Below are 17,416 nucleotides of genomic sequence, written 5' to 3'. Positions count from 1 at the left end.
CACTTTAGCAACATCGAGCATCCGATTCGTTGACATTTCAATCATTTCTGACATTTCAGCATTTTTAATTGCCCACTTTCGTTATTGCATTTCGTGAAACCAAATAGAAATGTATTAACGCTCGGACAAGTGTCTATTAAATATCATTTAGCACACATTTTATTTAAAAAATGTTAAATTGAATGAAACGCAACACAGCGTAAGTAAGAATCAAGCGACATTTCTGCACGCAATCTATTAGTTTGTCATCTGTGTGGGCAAGTTAACGTGTTACACTAAAAGTTCTAATAAGAAAGTGTGAGGATATGCGGCGGGTACCATGTGAGAAAATTGTGCAATTCAAACAAGTGGGTCTAATGCTAAGCATGTTTGGACAATTATAGTGTATAATAACGCTTTTTATTAGGAAAGAAGTCACAAGTCAAAGTACTTACCTCCGAGCATTTGTAGTATTTAGAAATATTAAAATTACAAGCTTAATTGTTGCAGTACAAATACTACGCTAGTATTACCCACACATAACTGTTACTTTATTTTAGTTAATCAGCTGTTAGTGACTGAATAAAATATTTACAACAAGATTAGAAGTACATATGTAAGTGCAAAGGCCGTTTTAAAATGTTTAGCATGCTAGATACATTTGATTGCACTAACTCAGTCTTTAAAGTGATTTGAGTAATTTGATGCATACATACATACATACATACATACATATATATGTACATATTTAGTGTAATATGACACTATCGCATACTTGGATTCAAAAACCTTTGAAGACTGCATGAAAGTGCGCGCCTCAGCAAATAAACACAACTTGAGCACATTAACTCCTACTATAACTACATATATTTTTTAAGATTTTAAGTAAATAATGTTAATTATTGTATACGCAGCAATAAGGCAATGATAACTGCTTACAGGCATTATACGCTTAATTTGGAATTAAAGAAGTCGGCGCATTGACATTAACTAGTCATTTAATATACTGCGGACTCGTCAAAAACATCATTTTATTTAAAGACTACAATTCACCAATAGTTATCACTTCTATTTATGTACGTTAGAGCGTCTAGCGTTATCAACGGTAAGTGAATACCAAAATGATAATAAAATGTTACAATAAGATGCAAATATCACGTAAAAAGATTAATAAAATACTTTCGTGACACAGGTACTCGTGCAAGATAATTTCAAACACGCCAAGGAGGCTTGCTCACACAATAAAAATTAGTAACAATTAACCGTTGGAATTGTTCACATTGGAGCGGCATAACGCAGACGAGCAGCGATGGCACCGAAAATTGACAAGGAGCTGCTGCCGATGAAGGGGCATTATTTCTTTTTCAATGCAGGTGAGAGTTTTTTTTAACTGTAAAATTGTGCTAATTTCTTTGTTAAATAATAAAAAATATTCAATAACGTTATTGCACCCTTATCTATACGAATATGTAATATGCTTCAAATCATAAAGTGCCATTTTTTAGCTATCTATTCAAAAGGGTTTAATACCATATTCTGTTATTGTGATTTATTTATGCAACTATGCACAAATATACATACATACATACATATATATTTCTGTATAAGCTTTTTTTATAAGCTATACCATATTTAGTTTTGAAATATTTTCTCTGTGATTGCAATTTCAATTCAATTTATTTCAGTTAATTTAGTTGGTTATCACCCACTTCACTATACTCTTTATATTATATTTGTACATATATTTTGATAAATATGCACATGTTCAGCTGTATATACATACATACTTATAATGTATACGCATATGGACATATGCATCCTAATAATTAATACACTTTTGTGATATATTTTGATATTTTACTTAATTGTACACACATACTTTTAAAGATATGACTGTGTACACTATCAAAAATATCAGAAATAAATTGGTGATTTAAAATTTGTTTCTTTATGCAGGAACGGCGCCGGTAATGCCTTTTATGCCCACATTGGCGCGTCAATTAGGCTTCTCTACAGTGGTCATTGGTACTATGTATACAATTTTGCCCATTGTTGGCATGCTTGCCAAGCCGCTTTTTGGATTCATTGCTGATCGGTAGGTAGACCAATTGATTTTAAATATTTTATTGATGGGATAGGCATATGTTTTTGTTGCTGATCGTTAGGTAGACCAACTGGTATTGAATATTTTATTGATGATATACAAAAAGAAAACTCGTTAACTTCAGCATCGAAGCTATATATAATACTTCCGTAAGCAAAAAAAATATATAAAAGAACTTGAATGCCATAGTGGTCCAATCGAACAATTTGTTCGGAGATTATACCGTGCCTTAAACAAAAATTCAATACGAATTTCGTGAAGGTATCATGTAAAGTAGAAAAGTTTTTCATACAAAACCTTGATTTTGATTGTATAGTTTGTATGGCAACTATAGTAGTTTGATGTGAAAAATTTCTTAGTGGATGATAGCGTGGCCTCGAACAATAATTCATGCCAAATTTCGTGAATATATCAGCAAATATACACTAATGAGCCGTCTCTTGGGGAGAAAAAGACATGTGCAAGATTGCAGATCGATGTCTAGTTCCTAGTTCGGGTATATGTATATAGCAAACAGACTGGCGGGGTTGGCTGAAACTGCTCAGCTCAACCTGCTGATTATATAAGTATATTATTTATATGGTCCTATTTATTTTCGAGATATCATTTGTCAATGTAAACGAAAGGTACCCGGATATATCTAAAAATGATTTTCTACAACAACAGCATTAATCGGTGACCTAATTCACAAAAAAATATGTATTAATAATTTTTTTTTTTTGGATGCCTTGCCGTGATTAATAAATTAATTTCAAAACATACTTTCAGCTACCAACGCCATCGCACACTTTTCCTCATCGGCGAAGTTCTCACCGCTATAGCCTTTTTCCTCATACAATTCACACCAACCATTCCACAAGCACTGCCCACGATGGAATTTAATTGTCACGGCGGCGCATCCACGCTAAAATACTATTCCGAATTTGATAAGTGCATAGAAAACAATCTAGAGAGTTACTATGGTGATCGGGTGCTAACGTGTCAGCTATATTGCCAAGCAGATCCAGAAAAAATGGATTTCGTTTGTGATAATTGGTTGCACAACAATAGTACAACCAATAACAACAAAAACGTTACATGTCCCGATCGCAACAGTGCCCAACTAAATTTCACCACTTTTCTGGACATGGGTAAAATGGAGATGCCAGGTGATCATTTATTCTTTGTCATACCACACGATAGAGGTCAAATGAATGGTGAAAATATAACACTAAATTGTCCATATGATAAACCGTTATTCAATACAAGCTGTAACATAGAATGCAATGATGATTATTTCCAAAGTGAATTGACACAAAACACAGCGATCAGTAATGCTGATGTGTGGGGTATGCATCAGTTTTGGTATTTCTTCATTATGCTCATCGTAAGTTGGATCGGTATGGCGGTGGTGGTGAGCATTGGTGATGCGATATGCTTTTCAATACTGGGCGATCGTCATCATTTGTATGGCAAGCAAAGGTTATATGGTTCCATTGGTTTTGGTGTGTTCTCCATTATTGCCGGTGTGCTGGTGGATCAAATGTCGCACGGTAGCGTAAATAAAGACTATACAGTCGTGTTTTGGATGACATTGGTTATAATAGGTTTCGATTTGGTCGCGTCTACCAAGTTAAAGGTAAGCGTATGAGTGTATTGCTGAGTGTGGTGAGTATAATTTTGACACATAATTTATAATATTGTATTCTGCAAAAAATATTGTTTTATAATTCTCTGAATCGGGTATATGTATTCAGTTTGCCATATGTTAATATATATACATATGTATATGTACATACTTACATACATATGTGGATAGTGTGACGAGCTGAGTCGATTTCGTTATGTCCGTCTGCCCGTTTATCGATATGAAATTTCGCCGTAATAAGCTGCTCATTTGTCGAAATCGCCTATATGGGACTACTATAGTTTGCGAACCATCAAAATTAAGTTCAAGTATGGGAAATTTTTCATTTGACAAAATACATATCGTCACCTAAAATGCAAGATAACGTATGATCAAACATTTCGAAATTGAGTGTTTCATTGATTACGGTCCACTACTTCAAATTACATACATACATATAAGTACATATGTCCAACATTTTTAGGTTCTGCTATCAGATATAACCCTGTTTTAACCAATAACAGGGCACTGCAGGCTCAGGAAGCACTTGTCCCACATGGGCATAGTCTCCTGTGCTAACTGCCGGTTCTGCGACCTGGAACAGGAAACACCAGCACACCTAATCCTGGATTGCACAGCAATCTGTGGAAAAAGGCTTAAGGCCCTGGATTCCATTTTTATCAGCAGGGATCATATCACCTCAGTAGCGCCCGGCAAACTCCTAGAGCTATTCAGGCTGCTGGGACTCTGGGAAGACATGTGACATCGTAGAGGGCACAATAGACCCTAGGTCGCGGTGCATTACCTCATAACATTTATCCATCTATCTATCTAACCAATATTTACATTTTGTTTCACTCATCTTCCATTTTATAACGTGTTTTATTCTTTCCCTTGTAAATTTCCGAAAATGTTGTTACGTCATTTTGCATTTTAGGTGATGATATGTACTTATGTTATTTGGCATGTTTTATTGTCCAAGGCAAAGATACAATATTCTTACACATTGTTCAGATCGGACCACTATAGCATATAGCTGCCATACAAACTGACCGATCACAATTAAGTTTTTGTATGGCAAATTTTTTTATTTGTGAACGGAATTATACCAACCAAAGTTATTGTTTTTCCTGTTTTACTATTATTAGTTTACTTATACATCTCCAATACTTTTACAGCATACGCAAACACACCTCTCCCCCAACATACTCAAAGATGTTGGCAAAATGTTTCTCTCCATTCGTTGTGTGATCTTCTTTATTTGGTGTATCTCGATTGGCCTTTGCACGGCGCTCGTTTGGAATTTTCTCTTCATGCATTTGGATGAGTTGGGTGAAAAACTGGAGGGTTGTCAGAATTCCATGAAGACACTGGAAGGCATAGCCATGGGTATACAAAGTTTTGGCGGGGAATTGCCCTTTTTCTTCCTCTCCGGCTGGATATTGCGTAAGATTGGTCATATAAATTCTATGAGTTTAGTGCTTTTTGCTTTCGGTGTGCGTTTCATACTCTATTCGCTGTTGGTGAATCCATGGTGGGTATTACCCATTGAAATGCTAAACGGTGTCACATTCGGTATTTTCTACGCCACCATGGCTTCGTATGCGAGTATTGTGGCACCTCGCGGCACTGAGGCGACTATGCAGGTAAGTACTGTGATGATGCCTAACAACAAATCGGGTTGTAAATAAATTTTTCTACCACACAGGGCTTAGTCGGTGCCATTTTTGAAGGTGTGGGTGTATCTATGGGCAGCCTTATCGCGGGTAATTTATTTGCCGCTGTCAGCGGCAGTGGCACTTTCCTAATTTTCGGCATTTTCGCCTTTATTGCATTTATCGTGCATGTGTTGGTGCAGTGGCATTTGCAGCGCACTGGGCAAGGCGATGCCGATGCTAATGGTAAGCAAACGGTTATAGTAGACAATGTTATAACGGAAGTGAAACATTTACCTGAAGAAGACGGTAAAATTTGGACTGTAGATGCAACGAACTCAAAGGGTGTTGCCACTGAGTTCACAGATGTTGACTTAAGCTGAATTTAAAGCGTAAAGAAAGTGTGTATGAAGACAATTTGGTACTCAAAAAGAACTTTTGGTGAAAATAATATTTTTATTGTAGTGAACTTGCTATTTACGCGTTATTGTTCACCATAAAAGTTTTTATACATAATTTGCAAAAGCGTTAATTCCACACTAATTGCGCTTTTAGCTACATATCGTGTGGCCTTATTTAAGATTTTTGATTATTGAAAAACGCGGTCAACTGTAAATTTAAAGATATTTTATAATTGAAAAACGAGTTCAGCTGTTCAGTACTATAAAGAAAATAACTCAGTGTTTTTCAGTGTAGTCATATAATAAGTGCTCAAATTACTGTCCGAACAGTTTTTATTAAAAAAAAAATCATCAAATTTCAAACTAACTGTTATTAAAAATCAGTAATTAGTGACTTCTCTCAAGGTTTTTGGTATTTTTATACAAAAAATGTCAATTTTAATAAATGAAATTTAATTACATTAAAACTGTAAAAGATTTCCTAAAGTAGAGAAGGCATACAAAATGCTCGTGTGCCAGTATAAAAATTGCAATTCCGACAATATCAATAACAGGTAACTCGAAAAGTCAAAATTAATTATTTTTGAAAGTATTTTTGAAGTATTTGCATGCAGGCTTCGTTATTTAGTTAGTGCTTTGAAAGTATGTGTATTCATGAAATTGTAATGTTTAAATACATATGTGTAATTTCCAAAGTAATTTTTAGTAGTATATTCGAAATATTTGTTCTCTCAGGCATGTTAGCTTTTGCTTTGATATTTTTGTGTTATTAAATTTAGTGTAACTTGATAAGATTTTTGAGCATTATAGAATATAACAGAACGAATTTACCTTAGTACATATCCGTTCCCATGACAGTCGGGTCTACGTAACCGGAACGGACCCGGATTTTTATCCGGCCAAGGACTGTCAACTCGGCAGAATTCTGTCGCTACAACAACAACAACCTAAGTACATACATTTATTTTTTCAAAAATCGAAATACATATAGTGGGTTTACTGTTATATAATTGTTGAACTATTTTACTAGTTTTAGAAAAACTTCTCGGTAGTTTATTCTTTATAGCAATTACTATTTTTAAGTCGGCGCATAGCTGCAAATTTTCAATTTCAAACATTTTGGATTAAAAGTTAAATTAAAAAAAATCGTGGAAAACGTAACTAAAATAATATAATTTTGTCGATACAGCAACACCAAGTTTTGAATTTTTGGTTTATTGTACAGAAATTAATATTATGTTTACAATGTACATATGTACATCAACTATTTTAAAAATGTTTTTAACGAAAATTTGACAGAACAATTATTAGAAAAAAATTAAAACTACAATTTTGCTATGTATACTATTTTGAAAGCAAAATCGTTGAAGAAATATCGTAGATCCCACTATCAGTGTCAATTTCAAAACTTTCTCTATTACTTTAACGGTTAAAGTTTAACCCAATCTCGAAATCTCTAATCACCTATTATAACACGCTTTTATCTTATTTACTTTGTTAGGCATTTATTTCCAATTGTGCGCTACACACTTTTAACTAGTCAGCTGCTATGAACAAAACTTAAATTTATGTACTTGTGAGCTATTATTGCCTACCATAAATATTTTTGTATTACACTTGGAAAACCTTATCTTAGTTGTGCTAATAAATATTTAAATTATTTGTCAACGCCTGTCTACTTGTACATACATACACGCATACGGATATACTGAGAAATATCGCCACACATAACTGAATAAATGTGTTGCATGCAAACGAGGATGCAAATCAAATGTTGCAATTACCATTACCGACGTATATTTGTATGTAAATTGACTTTCTTTGGAGAACGTTCTGTATAATTTGCATTTTGTATTTTGTTGTATTGTATATTTAACTTACCTGATTTTCTCATATATATGTATATATGTATATATATATTATTTATTTACTTTTCATTTATTTAACGACACACTTGCAGGCGCTGTTAAATATTTGACGCCCAATGATGCAATGCATATGCTCAACGATCCAGAATACAGTATTGTCCCATAAATAAGTGATTCGTTTACATTAGAGATGCTAAACAACTGTTTAACAGTTTTTTTTGGCGTTAACAGTCTTGCAGTGTACCGGTATTTTATATGGCTGAGGAACGTGTTGTAGCTACCTGCACTTGCTTTGAAGTTTTAATTTTACCCTGAGCTGTGAACATTTTCAACTTGTTGCGTACTTATTAGGCGTAGCAATTACACGCAGCTAACGCGAAAGCCGTGTACCAACTCAGTTAATAGAACAACATAGTATTTATATGTTATAAAATAGTTAAAATTTGTAAGTTAGCTGTTATTTTTGTGGCATGCTTGGTGCTTTTTCACTATTTTTTCGTTTTTGTTTCAAGCAAAGCATTTTTGTGTTTTAAATATCAATACAAGAGGCATTATTTTGTTCTATACTTAGTGTTTACAAACTATGTTAGTATAAAAAGTTTTAAAATATTGGTTATGTTGTATTAATTAAGCAATTAGTAATTAAAATAATCTTACAAATGTCAAAACTGCTTTAAGTGCACAAAGCTTTAGGTTAGTGCTAACTAGTATTCTTCATGCTTGCTTAGTTAATTACTGTGTTAATGTGTTTTTCTGAATGTACTCTTAATTGAAATAGTTTTTCTGTTTACAAAATACTTACGATATGTGCACTTGGCTTGTAATCGCTAAATACATATCTACATCTGTAATATTTAATATTTTATATAATTATTTAGTTATCTTTAATTGGTAAACAATTGTGTGAGATAATTTTACTACCGTCATTCGTTGCTGCAAAACCAAAGCATTTGAATTTTGTGCACAAATTTTTTAATGGGCACAAAAACTTAAAGAAAAAAGAAAATTAAATTAAATTTGTTAGCATTATAGTATTTTTAAACATGCATTATTTATAGCTTAAGCATAAATTGTATACGATAAGGCATGGCGCTCAAGGGCATTATTTTTCTTTCAATTATTTGTATTCATGTATATTTAATTTAAAATATATAAAATTTTACTTTTTAACTAAAATAATATGCAAGTCTTTGATATAAGTATGTACATACATATACGTATATATTTTTCTAACACAAGTTTACATACGAAAATTCCCAGAAGGCTTTCGTAACACGTTGACTACTCTTGTTGGTGACTTCATTCCGACTGCGTCGCAGCTTGCGTTTGTTGCTGTTTCGCGATTAAAGCCTCCTCTTGTTGTTGTTTCTGTAGTTTGCGTTGTAGCTCTTTATGTTTGCAGGCCTGCACATGCATTGCGCGTTTCTGTTTAATTAGAGGAAATTTATTGTAAATTTTTTTCGGCAAATTCTTATTTTTTCTAAGATAAACACTTATCTCAATACAATAAAGAGGTTGTAAATATTTAAAATATAAGTGTGATTTACAATTTCAATGCTGTATATAGTTACCTTCAGTACTTTAGTGCGCTGATAAATGTTTTGCATTTGCTTTTTAATCTTAACCAACTTTTCCCGATAAATTTTCACATTGTTCATCTGAAATAAAACAATAGCAGTGAGAGCAATAAAGTAAAATAGTAATAAAACAATATAAAACGCCAATTTCGGCTGTACCGAAGCTATAATACTCTACAAAAGAGTCCATAAAAGAATTTCAATTTGATTGCTTGTTTTGTTCAGTTTGTATATGATAAATTGGCCCGATATGAGCAATTTCTTCGGAGTTTTAACGTTGACTTCGACAATAATCTATGGCAAATTTTGTGCAGATATCTATACAAATAAAAAAGTTTTCGTTTATAGCGATTCGACAAAGGGTAACGTGTGCAAAATTTCAGTTCGATATCTCAAAAAGGGAGAAACTAGTTCGCGTATTTACAGACAGACCGATATGGCTAAACTGACTTAGCTCGTCACGCTGATCATTTATTAATATACTTTATAGGGCCTCCAACATTACCATTTGGGTGTTACAATTTTCCCGACAAAGGGTATAAAAGTAATACCATATCAAAAATAAAATCACAATGGCTCGTTAAGCAACATTGGAGAATTATTATTATTTATTATAATTGCAGCTAATTAATGCTAGACGAAATGCTCTGCGATAAGCAGCTGCCATAAACGTTCTACTGTTTTAACTATGATAAAATTTCAGCTAGTTTGGTTGGCAACTTTAAGAGATTCTATAAATTTTCGCATATTTGTATATTCAAAAAGACTGACGAAAAATTGTATTTAATAAATTAAATAGATCTCGAACACCAAAAATGTGCTGATAAACTAACTTCGAAGTTTCTAAACAAATATTTGCATATATGTGTACTATACATAACTGTGAATAGAAACTCCACAAATGAAATTCAGACTTCAATTCAAATTCACTCACCATTTCGTGCAGCTTCGCCGTCTCAGCGTTATCCAATTTGAATTTTTCCGCCGATAAATCAATGTAAATTTTATTCTGTTTACCACTTTAAGAATAAGTTCATTAAAAATGTACGTGTAGGTTCAAAACGAAAATTCATGCAACTTACATGAGTTCCTTCAATTGTCCGCGTGCCTTTACTAATGGTGGCTCAAAAATTTGCAAGAGACCTGTGGCCAACTGCTTGGTAGCCAATGAATCGGGCAATTCATCAGTTGTTTTTGTTGTTCGAACGGTATTATAATCCTCATTGTTATTATTTTTACCAATGCCATTGGACGACGTGAAGGTGTTTTTATTCACTTGTGATATAGTCTCATCTGCACTGAAGCTGTTGTTGTTATGCAGCGTTACGGCCACTTGTTGCAAATCAGTTGCGTTGTTCGGTTGCTGACCTTCCGCTTCCACGGCATTAATAATACTGAAATCATGAAAATACAGCATTTGCTTTAGTAATTGCTTGATAAATTAAAAACACTGGTTGATTGCGTGAATTTATCACTAGGCAGAGCCTACCGAGCACCCAAAACGTTTTATGACCTACATTCATATATTTTAAAGACTTCGTTGTTATTGTTGTCACTTGTAGCTGTCGACCCTCTTGGAAGGCATTTCAAAACAACTTGATTAAGAATCTTATTTTAAAGCACTCACCTTTCTAAATTACTACTTTTCAGCATTTTATGTAGAATCGCTGGTGCAGATTTAATAATTATATTATGATGATACGATTTATCCAGATATTTTTTGTATTAATTAGGGTAAGAAATTTCGACAACAAATAAGAAAATTTAAGAATGATAGAATAAAAGTATAAAAATGATGTGAGTAGGAAAAACAAAAACAATAGTAGGTGCTGCCAGACGATAGAAAAAAATAGGGGTTTTTTGATTTTCTTTTGATACGCTTCAAAGAGAAACACGAAATTTACTCACGGAAACGGATATGTTATAGTCTCTGAACGATTGATTAAAATTAATATTCAGGAAGTGATATAAATAATTAATATCGAATAAATTCCGGCTAAATATAATATTTTACAAATTAAGGAATGCGATTTCATACAAATTAATATAATTTAATGAAGACGATATTGTCAAAGCATCCAATTTCCTGATTTGCATCTAAATCCCTTCGGTAAGGACGAGTTCAATTTATTCATGGAAACGGATATGAAACCTTACAAACATTTTATTCAAAGCATTCAGAGTAAACATCGATTAATAGAAATGTACATATGTAAATACAAATTAGCCATTAAATTTACTGTACATTATGTCAGTATTTTTTGAACACAAATAGCGACTTATTGTACGCACACATAGAAATGGCTAAGAACGAATTATGTAGTAGACAATACTGGCACTAATAATTTACAAAACTTTGGGCAAGGAGAACCACTGGCTGCAGGAGAATTTACATTAGAATCATAACATAGGCTCGTGGGGTAATTGCGATGTGAAAGCAGCGACTACATCGTCCTACTTTTCAATTGGGAATGTTCAGAGTAAACATCGAAAGAGATGGTTACCGCAAAAGTATTTTAGCTGCGTGCAACTCATTAAACTTATATACCGAAAATGGAGAACAGAGTTTACTAATGGGAAAGCAGCGGAGCTTGCTTGTAATGCATTAAAAGCAACTCTACGTGAACAGTCGAGCAGCAATCAAGGCAGTTATGTCAGTTCGCATATAAGGTAGAAGTGTTTTGCGAAGCAGGACAGCAGTGAAGAGTGTGGGCAAGCATAAGCGATTCTACTTCTATTGGGTGCCAGGTCACAAAGGCCAAAAGTCGTGTACGGTTGTCACCCGAACACGAGTTCGTCTTTGGTAAACCCGTGGTTTGTCTATATGACGATCTGGACAGGAGCGTGGCAAAGAAGATCAAAGCGCGATGGAATGAATACAAAATTTGAAAAGACTGGTGTGTAAAGTGTTATATCAGAAATACACAAAATTAGAGATTATGATATTGCTTACCAGTGAATAATTACTTTACACATAAAATGTCGATATCAAGGAATAAATTACACTTACTTCCATGAAGGTAGTGTCTAACCAAATGCAAAATTCTAGTGGATGGTGAGCGAAATTTCGCGTTTGAATGCAAAATACTCATACCATTTTCATAGTGCTACCAAATTGTTACATGGCGTAGAAGTTATATATAAGATTGTGCAATATCCAACATTTAATTATTATTATGAATACAATTTCCCCTTGATTCAGGTAATAAAAATCTGTTTTTTTTTATTAACTTCAAATTTGTTTATTCAGCATGTCACTGCATTTACTTACATACATAATTTATGATATAATGTATTTTTTTATACATGTCATGCAAACACAAAATATTTCATATATTTTCGCGATGTAAAAACCTAAGCATTAAATAAATGAAGCTAACTAAATTAAAATGTTTAAATTATTTTACATACAAGTGTAGCTATATAATTAAAAATAATTACAAACATGAAAAAACTAAAATAAAATCATTAAGTAAAGATAAAATGCAAATAAAACCTTTTCCAAAAGGATTTGTATGCTAATTATTATAATATAATTTATTTCTTATTTTAAAGGCTTTCGATAAGTCATTGTTGTTCTTTTCTTTTTTCAATTTATGCAAATAACAAACACTTGCTTATAACACTCGGTGAAACTAACTAAATCTAAAGCAGTTCATAGGTAAACCCGTTGATTTAATTCCTATATTTGAGGAATTTCTACGTTTATCCTTTCTTAAAGTCCAATATGTCTTCTATCGTGGCTGCACGTGCTGCATCGTTGTTGTCCTTTTCCAATTCCGCACGCACACAGCGGCCACAACACGCCTCAGACGGGTTGTTATCACACTCACCCACAGCTGGTGGTTTAAAATTAGGTGTCCATGGACCCAGACTGCCGGTCGCATAGAAATCCATTGGGTACGCATTGTTTTTCGGTGCTACGTTATGTGGCGTAAACTCGACATCACCTAACACAACCGACAGTTCATATGGATTCAGTAATGGTTTGGCAAAGGCGGTGCCCCAATCTATGGATAAGCGTGGACACGCAATTTGCACAAATGCATCAATGCCGGCGAAGAGCGCCAACTTTTGTGGAAATATTTCAGATAACAAAATTGTTGTTGTAGCATAACCTTTGGCATGCAAACGCTTTTCGAGAAATTTATGCACACGACTACTGCCTTGTCTGCCCAAAGTACCGACAATAATGCCAATTTTCTTGGCAGAGCGTGCACGCTCAATTTCGCGATAACGTATTGACTGCATAGCGCGATGATCATACTCCTCAATGGTGAATTTTTTATCGTAAGGGTCATATTTATATGCTTTCAAAGTAGGATTCATTATCATAGACGATTCCAAATGGAAACGACCATCGCCGAGATAAATCAGCATCTTAGCGGTGGCAGGCAATTCAGGCGATGTGCAACCCAATATTTCTCCGGGACTTAAGGGTTTCGCTTGTGGCACAATCACATCATAGCCAGCTGCTTTAAGCTCGGCGGAAGCCGCTTGTAGCGTTGTCACAAATTGTATTGTACTCACGAGCGCAATTTGGCCATCAGTCGGTTTGAAATTCATTTTAACGGAATCGATGAAATGTAATGGATCAATTTTAATATCCACAAAGACATATAGTACTTTAATGTCACTGGTCTGATCGACCGGTATGAGACAGCTATGTCCATAATGCACCAATAAATCAGCACCCAAAGCCTTGGCGGTGTAATCGTCCACACAACAGGCGCCATAAGTGACGTCACCCATGATGACGGTGTCGGCATCGGTGAAACGTTCAATTATATCAGCAATAATCATTGAATACATAAGCAGTCCCTCGGGTAGTTGCAATGCTACGCGCTTAGCTTTCATATCACGTATGCGCCAGATGGTTTTGTGCAGCTCAAAGTTGTAATTAGATGGCAGACGATCGATGGCCTTCTGCAGCACTGGATCATCGAGCAGTGACTGTGGAATGCGATTGATGCGCGCTTTGGGCTTGAAGACTTTCTTCGGCTTGGCGCGCACCACAACGATTTCATTGTTGGTCGTGGCGTTAGTGGCAGGTTCTTTAAGTGTTAAGTCCATGTTGACTGGCGGGATTACATCCAACATTGTGCTGCGATAAGAAAAAAAAATAAAATAAATAATTCTGCTTTTTCACTTGTTGGTAACTTTTTAGTAAATAGTTTATGTATGCTTGTGAATAAATAAAGGAATTTTGGGTCATTTACCAAATAAATTATAAAATAAAACTACTTTACTATTTGTAGCCACGCGATTCACTTCAAACACTTCAAAGATCAGACAGACATCATCACTGTTATCAAATTATACAATATACTTATATTAAGGTTATCTTTCTAGAGTTAAATAATATTTTGACTACATTGCTTATCGCAAAATGATTTGTATATTCAATTCCACTTGTAATTTTAGAGCGTTATGCATGAAATCGAGAAAAAACATTGTCTTCGGTTGAACCGAAACCGGTTGAGTTTATATAGCAGCTATATGATATAGTAAACCGATCTAAAATATTTGTTCAAAGATTGAACCGTTGTTTCGCCAAATTTCGTGTATAAATCTCATCAAATAATAATATAGTGATTCGAAACTCATATTGGCGTGAAAACGGAATTTGAGATCGATTTCTCAAAAAATGAGGGACTAATTCGCGCATATACAGACGGACATGCCCATTTCTACGTTATCCTGACAGTGGCATTATTTTAGATCGGTGTATATTAACTAAGCTCAAGACTTTGATTATTTACATATGTATGTATATAAATAGTTCATAAGGCCTCTGAAGTTTCCTTCTGTTTGTTACAAAACTTCGTGGCAAACTTGCCCTCTGTTCAGGGCTTAAGATACATTTCGAATATATGTATGTACATATGTATAACAAATCTGCTTTTATTATTGCTAATTAAATATTAATTTTTAATTCAAGGAAGGCGTTACTACTTCTTATTACGTATACATGCATGCCACCTTTTTCAGCACAAGGTTCTTAGCAATAACTTCGAAGTTGTTATGAATTTTTTTTGTTATGTGCCGCACAAATTTGAACTTCTTAAACTTTATGACGCATTTTTGAAAGTTCTTGCGCGCACACACTCAATATAAATGCATTAAAACTGGTTTTATTATTACGTAAATTTATAAAAATGTATAATTTAAAGCAAACAACTGATGATTCATAACTATATTAACCCAATTTCAGCTCTTTAGTAAAAGGCTTAATGCGAATCAGGGGGAAACCCCCCCTTAAAGTTTGTTAACATGGTCATAAGGTTTTTAAAATGAAAGTAGTTTCGATATTTAACACAAAAACAGTTATTATTAAAAATATATTTGGAAAAATACTAGTCTCTCTTCTTAAAAGTAAACAAAGAAATTAAACTAGATGCGGAAATCTGAACTAATTGCGTATATGTACTTAAATGCGACGACTAATTGTTTTATATACCAAGTTGAACAACATTTGCTGATCAGCATGGCAATTTTTAATGGTGTTTATTTAGATATATAACTAATTACTAAACACATTTCCGTCAAAAACAATAACACAAAACGAGTCTGTATTTTTAGCTAACTAAGAAAATGCTAATTTAACACACCCGAATACAATCTAATTGACAAAGAAAAGTAATGTATATGCAGTAAGTAGATAGGTACTTAGATATGTACATATGTATGTGTATGTACATACGGATATACCACAAAAAGCGGTGGCCTACGTGAGCAATTTGCACAATGCAAAGGCTACAACAGAAACAACCCAGCAAAAATATAGAATTCCAGACAAGATATAGAGAAACATATCCGCTCACACAAGTAATTGCATTTGCAAGTCTCATAAATAAAAGGCGTTGCAAACGGTCCTTCTGATACACAACAAACTTTGAGAGTTTAACGTGGTACGCCGGCAGGCAGTATCGTTGTAATTTCAAAAAGGGGGCTCGCCCAAAAATATTCACATATTTGCAAATATACTTAAATGCAGCAATCAGCAATATAACAATTGCAAAATTTATTGTAGTCACGTAGTTGTGAAATCTCCTCCAAGACAGAAGCTTATTAATGAATTTGGTTTTTTCTAGCGGTTACTGAATTGCAAGGCATACATAACTATTATGCAAACAAATACTATATGTATAAATGTATATGTATGGATAAGTATATATGGCTATTTTTAGTACGATTGATGTCAAGCACTTTTCGCAAGACTTACCTTGGTGTTTGGTTTTTGTTGCTGCCTTAGATTAGTGTTGTTGCTTTGGCTTGTGGCAAATTACGAGCTTAATTTTATTTTATTTTGTTAAATAAACACACTTTATGTTATTAAACTTTACACAATCTCTTTATTTTTTGACTACTGATAGTAGTCAAACAATTTGTATTACTCAATTAGTGAGAATTTATTAAAGTTGTTTAAGTACTCTTCTGTTGACTGCTGCTTTGCACAACCGAAATAACTATTCATAAAATATGTTTTATTATTTTATACCTATTATAACGTCATTTTTAATACACAAACTTGTTTTAAAACTTTTGTTCAAAATATACGTCTGGTTTGCTCTGCACCGCCGCAGTAATTGATTTGCGTTCGGCGTTAATATTTCTTTGCTTGGGCTTGGTGTTGCATTTTTTGTTTACCTTCACTGTGTTTTCTTTTGTTTTTGGTGTTATTTCGCACGTGTTGTTGTTATTATTGTTGGCTTTTGAAGTTTGTCCACCATTGGCACATGTTCATGAGTCACGTAGGCACCTGAAACCAGAGCAACTAGTAAAATCAGCTGTTCGCCTTTTATCACGGTAGCGCTAATGAAAAAGTTACGACACGTTGATACTATAGTAAACGGTGTTAAGCTTAACTATCGCACTTTTTTGCATTCCGTTTAATATTTACAAGTATTTACACTTAAATTTCGCGATGTTTTGTTAAAATTTACTAACTATCGCCGAAATTAACAGGAAGCACATGAAGAAGTCAAACACGTCAATGGCAAAGTGAGCTGTCACATTGTGATAAGAGCGCAGTGTTGGAAAGTTATGTAGAGACAGCGCGTTAACTAAGCACAGGGTTACACATTGTTTCAAACATTATTTAATAAAGTAAAAGTTTGACTTAAAATATATTTATACCAATAAATTACTTTCGATTGAATTATTGCACGCATTAACGATTTGGATCAAAATCGAGTTTAATATATATGTTTTATTCTGCTTATT

General features: G+C 33.8%; 3 protein-coding genes across 9 annotated transcripts; 1 reads left to right on the top strand and 2 right to left on the bottom strand.

The window, feature by feature from the left end:
* The first annotated feature begins 70 nt into the window (after window positions 1-70).
* LOC120776753 (major facilitator superfamily domain-containing protein 6-A) lies at window positions 71-8,466 on the top strand. Of its 6 annotated transcripts, XM_040107715.1 has the most exons (8): window positions 74-199; window positions 894-1,084; window positions 1,172-1,352; window positions 1,936-2,074; window positions 2,852-3,701; window positions 4,868-5,335; window positions 5,398-5,590; window positions 7,706-8,466. In XM_040107715.1, the coding sequence occupies exons 3-8, from the start codon at window positions 1,289-1,291 to the stop codon at window positions 7,777-7,779; spliced, it is 1,788 nt and encodes a 595-aa protein (XP_039963649.1). In that variant the 5' UTR covers window positions 74-199; window positions 894-1,084; window positions 1,172-1,288; the 3' UTR covers window positions 7,780-8,466. The 6 variants fall into 6 exon arrangements, with proteins under 6 accessions (XP_039963646.1, XP_039963643.1, XP_039963647.1 ...); XM_040107712.1 differs by lacking the exon at window positions 7,706-8,466 and having other exon boundaries at window positions 71-199; window positions 921-1,084; window positions 5,398-6,083; XM_040107709.1 differs by lacking the exon at window positions 7,706-8,466 and having other exon boundaries at window positions 71-199; window positions 5,398-6,083.
* Window positions 8,467-10,943, bottom strand: LOC120776754 (biogenesis of lysosome-related organelles complex 1 subunit 6). Of its 2 annotated transcripts, XR_005705460.1 has the most exons (6): window positions 10,818-10,943; window positions 10,273-10,584; window positions 10,125-10,209; window positions 9,185-9,271; window positions 8,862-9,038; window positions 8,467-8,601 (listed from the first exon to the last, which is right to left on the bottom strand). XR_005705460.1 is itself a non-coding variant. In XM_040107716.1 (5 exons), exons 1-5 carry the CDS (start codon window positions 10,841-10,843, stop codon window positions 8,913-8,915), a joined length of 636 nt encoding a protein of 211 aa, XP_039963650.1. In that variant the 5' UTR covers window positions 10,844-10,943; the 3' UTR covers window positions 8,467-8,912. The 2 variants fall into 2 exon arrangements, 1 of the variants encoding a protein (XP_039963650.1); XM_040107716.1 differs by having other exon boundaries at window positions 8,467-9,038.
* Window positions 10,944-12,692: 1,749 nt separating this feature from the next.
* Window positions 12,693-17,189, bottom strand: LOC120777956 (2-(3-amino-3-carboxypropyl)histidine synthase subunit 1). Its single transcript, XM_040109572.1, has 2 exons — window positions 16,416-17,189; window positions 12,693-14,294 (listed from the first exon to the last, which is right to left on the bottom strand). Exon 2 carries the CDS (start codon window positions 14,288-14,290, stop codon window positions 12,896-12,898), a length of 1,395 nt encoding a protein of 464 aa, XP_039965506.1. The 5' UTR covers window positions 14,291-14,294; window positions 16,416-17,189; the 3' UTR covers window positions 12,693-12,895.
* Window positions 17,190-17,416: the final 227 nt, after the last annotated feature.

Source organism: Bactrocera tryoni, chromosome 5, assembly GCF_016617805.1.
Source record: "Bactrocera tryoni isolate S06 chromosome 5, CSIRO_BtryS06_freeze2, whole genome shotgun sequence".
Lineage (NCBI taxonomy): Eukaryota > Metazoa > Arthropoda > Insecta > Diptera > Tephritidae > Bactrocera > Bactrocera tryoni.
Note: the sequence above shows the minus strand (reverse complement) of the source record. Positions and strands in the feature narration are given on the sequence as shown.